An 8,644-nucleotide genomic window follows, 5' to 3' on the forward strand; every position below is an offset into this window, starting at 1 on the left:
AACCCTCCTCATGTATATATAATATAATATATGTATATATAATATAATATAGAGGAGGGTTCAAATGCCTCCATTTTTTGTGCCTCCATCATGCCTCCATTTTTTAAAACTTTAATAACTCAAAATTTAAAACTTAAAAGTCAAAATAAAACCGTTAGATGTGATCTATATTATTTTCTCTATGTGCTCATAAAAAAATATCACATTTTAATTTTGTTTTTATGTGAATCAATAAGTTCAAAAATCAACGTCTAGAAATTATCCATTTTTCGGCCGCAGGATTTGTCGTGAGATGCGTGCGGTGGTGCTTTCGGTGAATTACCGGCTTGCACCGGAGCACAGGTGCCCGGCACAGTATGATGATGGGATTGACGTGCTGAGGTATCTGGATTAGTGCGGGATCAGTTCTGTTGGGATATTATCAGGTTTGGATTGGATTTTGGGAGCTGCTTTCTTGCCGGTGATAGTGCCGGAGGGAACATCATACATCATGTCACACGGCGGTGGGCTGCTGCTGTTGATAGCTGGGAAACGGTAAGGTCATATTTTTATTTTATCTGTTTTTGTATTAGAATGAATTCAAATTGGAAAAGAAATTATGGTTAGACATGAAAAATCTTTTTCTTTTTTTTGAAGGGGCAAATGTGTACAGTTAAGAGCACCTTTTTGTTCCCCCCAAATTTAGCAAGCAAAACATTCGGAAATTTTACCATTTGAGTAGAATTAATTATTTGGCATTCAAAACTATATGCTTTTCTTTGAAAGATGAGGATCAAGGGAATCGTGGTGCTCCAACCGTACTTTGGCAGTGAAGAACAAACAGAAGCCGAGCTTCGCCTCGAGGGCATCCCAGTGATTTCCATGGCGAGAGCCGATTGAGGATGGAAGGCCTTCTTGCCAGAAGGGGCCGATCGAAATCACGAGGCGACACACGGGTTCGGTGATGCAGTTGGGATGCTTGAAGAGGCGTTTCCACCGGCAATGGTGGTGATCGGAGGGTACGATCCGCTCCAAGATTTGCAGAAGAGGTATTACAATATGTTAAAGGCACAGGGGAAGGTCGCGAGACTGGTGGAGTATTCAGATGCAATCCATGGTTTCTATGTGTTTCCTGAGTTTGTACAATCAGGGCAGGTGATTGAAGAGATGAAGGCATTTATCAAGGAACAGAGAAGCTAGTGAAATCATGTATGCGTCATTTCTTTAAACACAAGATACAGATACAATGTCTCCAAGTTTTTAGAAGATCACAATATATACATTCCAAATCATAAATTAAGCTGTCACATGTCATCAATGTCATTTTTTATTGCGTGCATCTGGAATTGGATAGCTAAATTTAATATGACAATAGAAGATTTGTGGATAATTGATGCACTGATCCCTCTAAAAGATTGATTACTTGTAGAATGGTTAGAAGTGTTGTTCTAAACAGTATGGCTCAACAGAAATAATTTATGTTCAAATTATTTCATTAGCTATTTTTGGTGTAAGGCCAAATGTGATAATTCATCTATCTTAATTTACCATGTATTTTTTTTCCTGGTGATATCACTCAGATGTTTACAGAGCAACAAATGGTACAAGAGAATTCATAGAGGCAAGTACTTACTCTGACAAGCCCAAACCCTGGATCTGGGAGAGAAAGAAACATTGGATTTAAAAAAAAAAAAAAAAACATTGAAGAATTGCTGCTACATTAGTCTTTGTGTGATTTGACTTAGTTTACGGTCTGATTTGCTACTTTGGCATTTGTTTAGTGGTATATTGCTTTTGGTGTAGCTTGTTATATTAGCTGTTGTAATTTCTGAATATTGTGTGTGATTTTGAAGCAAGTACATTTTCGGTCATATATCTTTTGAATGATTTCATTTTAATAAAATCGGTGGTACACTCCTACTTTTATTCACATACACGCGGAACGTGATACTAATTTTTTTTTTTTTTTTTTGCTTAATGTGAATGCTCATGTTTTGGAATTTGGTTGTTGGAAAATTGTTATTTTATAGAGATTGCAAGTAAAATAAAAGCGAAGTCGTAAGCTATATGTTGCAGTGTGATATATTATTTTTATCAAATAATTTGGTCACTTTTAAATCAGATCTGCTATGAATATTTCAGTTTTTTTTTCATAAGGAAGCATTTTTTTTACGGGTTTACATTAGAATTATTAATTTCAACACTTCTCCTTCTAAATTATTGAACACTAAAATTTATGATAAATTTCTTGTATTCTAACCAATGGTTTAAATAGCGTTTATCGCGAAATAGCGTACGGGTTAAAAAAATCGCGCTATGCTCAAATAGCGGAGCTATAGCGCGGAATAGCGCGCTATAGCGGCGCTATTTGGGCATAGCGCCATAGCTTTTTTGGTTGGAAAACGCTATAGCGGCGCTATAGCGCGCTATTTAAAACACTGATTCTAACTATCCTCTGTGAAAGAACGCTTTATAACTTTTGAAATAGTCATGAAGTTACAATTGTTTGGACCTCATATTTTGAATCAATTACAAGCCAGAGATACAGTATATGGGATTTCAGCCCAAGAGGCACATAAATGTCTCTAGTAGAAGACTACAAATAGCATGAGAAAAGAGTACATTTGATGTTCATTGAATTTATTTTGGATCCAATAAATTCTATAATTGTCCGATTCACTTTAAGATTTGTGTACATAAAAAGATATGAAACTATACGAATATTAAAGCAGAGTACACAGATCACAAAGCGGAACGGACAATTTAATTTGAGACCTATTGAACCTAGAGTAAATTCAATGGGTATCAGACTGCGCAGTGCAAGCACAAAAGACTTGATCTCCAAGGCTGATTTAAAATCATGTGCAGGTCTATTTATTTTAACCATAATTAAATAAAGAATTAGAGATCAATGAATGGAGTAAAATTAAGGTGTTCTTGAGATCATTAATATTTTTGATAGCTTAATATTTTGAAGTGTTGTTCATTAATATTTTACTAATAGCAATGAACAACACTTCCTCCCAGGTTCGAGATCATTAATATTTTCAAGAACACTTCTCAATAACACTTTAATTTTCATAATCCAACTTGCGAACTTAGGAGAGAGTGTTGTTCATTGCCATTAATATTTTCATAATCCAACACTCCCTTCTAGGTTCGAGATCATTAATCATGAGGCTTGATCTCATAATTCAACTCATATTTGAGATCATTAATATTTTCACGCGGAGAGTATTGTTCATTGTCACTAGATTAAATGTTGGTTTTTAAACTTAGCTTTATTTGTATTATTATTTAATGGATAATTCTATGGTGTTATGCAGTAACAATTTGCCAATGTGCATGATAATATAAAACATAACAATATATATTTGTTGATGTCACTATTTTGAACAATATTTATTACTAATTGAATTATGGTATAAAATGTCGCATATATTAATCTCACCGTCATTATTAATTATATAATTAAAAAAAATTATCGCAGCGAATAGGATGAAAAGATAGATAGTAGCTTGCATTCGTACCTTCATCTGCTAAGTTGACAATATTTTTATTTCTATATTCTTATCCAATAGAATAAATCAAGGAAAAATAAATTGTAATATAATTGACTTGTCTCTCTGTTGAAATTCTTCCTTTTCTATAGGAATTATATATTGAGTCATAAGAGAAATTCATATTTTCTAGAAGAATTATACATCATAGTTTACATTTGTACCCTCATCTAATAAATTAACAACTTTTTATATGTTCTTATCTAATAAATCAACGTTAAAAAAATCTTATTCGCATTCCACTAAAAAAAAAATCTTACTTGCATTCGACTTGTCCACAAATTGATTAAACTCGGATTTCATATCACCTTTCCTAGCATATATAATATCTGCTTCCATTGAAATTGTTCCATTTTTAGAGGAATTATATATTGAGTCATGACTCATGAGAAAAGTTCATCCTTTTTGTGTTCGTTTTGCGATCACCTCTGATCTTATTTAGTTCAAGTTTAACATATATATAATATTTTAAACACTTAGATAATTAGTTTATCGTATAATCATGAAAAATATAACGGTAATAATGCGTATTTTTTTTAAATTTTGAACGAATTACTTTTAATAAAAATAAAAGTGTTAAATAAACATAAAAATAATCTAGCGTTTACAAGAACGATTTTTGGTTAGAAGTAATTGATTTAATATTAAAATACACAATTACTTGATCATTTAATTTTTTATTATGTATTAAAAACAGAGTAGAACTAGGGTGTTTTTAAGTTCACCAAGTTTTTTTATGAACTCGACTCTTGAATTTATTGGATTTACTTCAAACAATGAATTCCAAATGTTGTCCATCTACCTTATGAGCTATGCGTCTACATGAGAAATTCTTAAATTTCAAACGAATTTTGTATATAGTCAAGTGGTAAAAAAAATGATTAAAAAATGAATGCATGAAAATTAATTTATAGATTTTTTAATTTTGACTGCTTGATTTTATACTAAATTAATTCGAAAGTTTATCATTTTTGCACTTTGACACATCACTCGTGAGGTGGATGAATTTCAATAATTTAGATTCATCGTTTAAAACTAATTCAATAAATTTTACAATTGAATTCAAAAAATACTTGATGAATTTAAGAACATACTAGTTCCACTCTTAAAATCAATCAACTAGTTTATTGTTAAAAAAAAAAAATTAAGTATTTGCTTGTACAATATATTTATAAAAGGGAACTACATATTAAATATATTCAGAGCTAAGCATATATTTCCCTTTATATATTTTTAATCGATGTTTCCGAGGAAGTCATTGATATGTGCCGAAATTTTAAAACTATCATATCGGTTTCAATAGTTTGATTCAATTTACAAGAAGAATATTTCTCCAATACACGGACTGCAGCAGATTGTGCATTCTATTATTTTATTGTATGCAAAGAACCATTTTTCTCTTTCGTTAAAACTGTGTGCTGTTTTTAAATCAAAACAAGGAACTTACTAATTAAGTCAAATCTTTCTTGCTTTTCTTTAACAACCCGTAGGCAAATAAGTCAATTTAGGATACAATATTCGTTGCTGGTGTCACTTTGAATAGAAATTGGACTTGTAGATATTTTATCCCCAAAAAAGGATACAATCATACAGATCGTTGGAAATAGAAAATCCTCAACTAATAAATGCCTTCCATCTCCTAACCAATCTCAGTAACCGTACCTATCAGATTCATATTCTGTACCTCTCTTCTTTAATCTCTTCATCATGGCACCTTCTATACCCCTGAAAGCCAGAATCCAACTCGGCCTCTTCAGCTTCATCACAAACCGTGCAATCGGGCACGATGACACCGTCAATCGCCGTCTCCTCGCCTTTTTCGAGCCTTTAGCCCCTGCCGACCCCAAACCGAAATCCGGAGTCTCCACTGCTGACGTCATTATCGACTCAACCCGAGACCTCTTTGTGCGCATATTTGTTCCGTCCATGAACGAAGAAGAAGCAGAAAAGCTCCCTCTGGTTGTTTATTTCCACGGGGGTGGGTTCGCCTTTGCATCACCCCATTTGGTTTCATATGACGACTGGGGCCGCAGGATGTGTTCGGGATTGCACGCGGTGATTGCATCGGTTAACTACAGGCGTTCCCCGGAGCACAGGTGCCCAGCGCCTTACGATGACGGTGTTGACGTGTTGAGGTTCTTGGATTCGGGCGGTCTCGGGTCCGTTGATATCTTGTCGAGTTTGGATCTGGATTTGGGGAGTTGTTTTCTTGCCGGGGACACTGCCGGTGGAAATATTGTTCATCACGTGGCGCGCCGATGGGCTGCTACCGTTGACAGTTGGGAAAAGGTATTATTTAAGAAAAAAAAAATCTAAAATTTAGTTTTGTCAAAGGGAAATGTGAGGAAAGACGCTTATGTGTATACTGTATACAGTATACTGGATTACTGGAAAGAGCAGTCAAAAAAGACTGTATGGGTCAGGATCCTGGGACCCAGTCCTGTGTAAGTGTTTTATTTTAGAGAGAATTTTCCGTGTATTACTGAAATATTCTAAATTACTTATTTTCTTATTAAAAATACTTTCTTGTTTCTCTATCAAAACACTCAAATATGTTATTTCTCCTTTTTAAATTAAACACTTTTTTTTTATTTCTCATCAAAACACTCAAATCTCTTATTTTCCCAATTTAAAATTTAAATATTTTTTATTTTTCTCATGTTAGTTAAATATGAAACTTTTTAAATATAATTAATTATTTAGAACAAAAATATTATTGTGTATTATCAAACAAATCTCTTTAGATTTCATTAGTTTATGCTTTGTTGATGCTTTCACACTTCATGCATCTTTTCTGATGAAAGTCTTCTCAATAAATATCCAAGTGTGCGTTATTTTTCAATCACCTTGAAACAAAAGTATTCTATACAAAAAAGGGCAGAACTAGAAATTTTATATAGGAAGAGCTAAAATTTAAAATACATAATATATAATTGGAACTTGAACTCAAGTTTCTGTAATAACAAATTAAAATTCTAACCACAATAATAAAAGTATATTATGTACTAACAAAACATTAGTCTCAACCCTTGCATATCTAAATATCAAGTTTGACAAACTACCAAGTAGATTGCTAAGTCTTTAAATAGGTAAATATCCATCTATAAACAAATTTGTACTAACAATTGTAAACGATTAACTTTTGAAATATCAACAGTTGTTAATAAGTACATATTTAAATAGAACTACATAATTAATTATATTTGGAAATTTCAGATTTAATGAACAAAAGAGAATATAGAAAAATATTTTAATTTAAATTGGGGAAAATAATATATTTGAGTATTTTAATGAGAAATAAGAAAGTACTTTAATTTAAAATGAGAGATACAAATTTAAATGTTTAACGATAAAATAAGCAATATAGAATAATTCAACAAATGTACCAACATTTTTTTCGAATAAATAATTTTATGAGGTCTCTTTCTCTTTAAATTAAAAATAACAAAATTAACATTCCATTTATAATACGTAGAAAATACGAAATTTAATATACATCTAAAACCAAATATAGTCAATCTAGCACACCAATCATATGCATGAGCCAGCTCAAACAATTTAAGTGCGAAGGCTGGAATTTTCTCTTTAAATTAACTTCAAATTAAGCATCTGTTGCCACAGGTACATTTAATCGAAAAAGTCAATGTTCACAACTTATTAATTCAATAATTTCTTTTAATTTCATATTCAATCAGATCAACATCAAAGGAGCAATACCAATCACACCGATGTTCGGTGGCGAGGAGCGAACCACCGGAGATATTCAGAACCAAAACCTCCCGGTTCTCACCACAGAGAGAATGGACTGGTACTGGAAGGTGTTCCTGCCCGAAGGAGCGAACCGAAACCATGAGTGCGCACACCCGTTCGGGACAACAACCAAGTTAGAGGAATGGTTCCCGCCGGTGTTGGTGGCGGCTGCGGGATACGACATACTCAGAGACTGGCAGCTGAAATACTACGAGTGGTTGAACGGAATGAAGCACAATGTACGGCTGGCGCTGTATCCCGACTCGTTTCATGGCTTCTATCTCTACACGAAGTGTGAAGAATGGATGGAGCTTGTTGACGAGATTAAAACCTTCATTGATGAACATAAAAGCAGCTGATTTTTTTTTTTTTTTTTTTTTTGCCAGCAAAATTTAGGCACCGAAATTTCAATAATTAATTCATTTCTTTGGTTAATGGTTTGTGCCGATGGCCGGTAATTAATTAGTTGGTCTAATTAGTTATACGATGTTAAAATTAAAATTAATGTCTATTGTTTTTTTACCTCAATCATATACCACATCATTATTTTCATTATCAAAGATTTAAATAATTGATCCGAAATACTCAACATGATTTCCATATTATAATGTGTTAAGAGACTAAATTTTATATTTTTTTGAAAACTTTTTATTATATTTTTATCAGTACAAAATCATAAGATTCTGAATCAACCAAAATAATAATTTTATATCTATTTTAAAAGTTCTTAAAAATACATAATTCGGTTATCAAGTAAATTTTAATATGAAGATTTTTAATATGAAAATTGTGTTGAACGGTTCAAATTTCTGATTGAATTTTTGAAACAGAAATAAGAATGTCGGATTTGATTGGAGAACGAAATCAGACATTTTAATTAACCCTACTCGGTCGCAACAGATCTGAGTCATTGCGACTTCGTCGGTGCAATTTGTTTCATGACAAAAGATGTCATTGTACAGGTACTGAATATTGTCAGTGCATGCCTTGGACGGTTGGACCTTACTTGAGCCTCGACCATCTTTAATTTATGGAGAGTGCCATTTTAAGAGCATACATTCTATTTTTGACTGTTAAGAGAATTATTTTGTTTTTAATCTAATTTTGCTCCTTCTTATTTTGCTTCTAATTAATTAATTATTGTTATTAATTAAAGGAAGTTAATAAAGTAATTTTATTTCCGTATAGGAAACTTTAAATGCATTTGATAGGATGGCATGTTATGGGCTGCACTGATATATGTCACATTATGGTTTCTTGGTTATATCACAGTCTGCACTGACATTAACATCACCGGTTTTACCATTTTGATGCAGAGAATAATATGGTTGTTCAAATAAAAACAATATAGATAC

The 8,644-nt window shown here is 32.5% G+C and overlaps 1 protein-coding gene and 1 long non-coding RNA gene across 3 annotated transcripts; both read left to right on the forward strand.

The window, feature by feature from the left end:
- The first annotated feature begins 391 nt into the window (after positions 1-391).
- Positions 392-1,656, forward strand: LOC144566304 (uncharacterized). Of its 2 annotated transcripts, XR_013515170.1 has the most exons (3): positions 392-534; positions 766-1,188; positions 1,560-1,656. It is a non-coding gene; the product is annotated as an uncharacterized LOC144566304 (long non-coding RNA). The 2 variants fall into 2 exon arrangements; XR_013515169.1 differs by lacking the exon at positions 1,560-1,656 and having other exon boundaries at positions 766-1,226.
- Positions 1,657-5,153: 3,497 nt separating this feature from the next.
- LOC144566835 (putative carboxylesterase 18) lies at positions 5,154-7,724 on the forward strand. The gene is made up of 2 exons (XM_078316867.1): positions 5,154-5,828; positions 7,235-7,724. Exons 1-2 carry the CDS (start codon positions 5,247-5,249, stop codon positions 7,646-7,648), a joined length of 996 nt encoding a protein of 331 aa, XP_078172993.1. The 5' UTR covers positions 5,154-5,246; the 3' UTR covers positions 7,649-7,724.
- Positions 7,725-8,644: the final 920 nt, after the last annotated feature.

This window comes from Carex rostrata, chromosome 15 (assembly GCF_964058835.1).
Source record: "Carex rostrata chromosome 15, lpCarRost1.2, whole genome shotgun sequence".
In the NCBI taxonomy this organism is placed as follows: Eukaryota; Viridiplantae; Streptophyta; class Magnoliopsida; order Poales; family Cyperaceae; genus Carex; species Carex rostrata.

Coding starts and splice junctions, on each gene's coding strand:
- LOC144566835 (XM_078316867.1), top strand. CDS start 5,247: ATGGCACCTTCTATACCCCTGAAAGCCAGAATCCAACTCGGCCTCTTC. Junction 5,829..7,234: donor CCGTTGACAGTTGGGAAAAG/GTATTATTTAAG, acceptor ATATTCAATCAG/ATCAACATCAAAGGAGCAAT.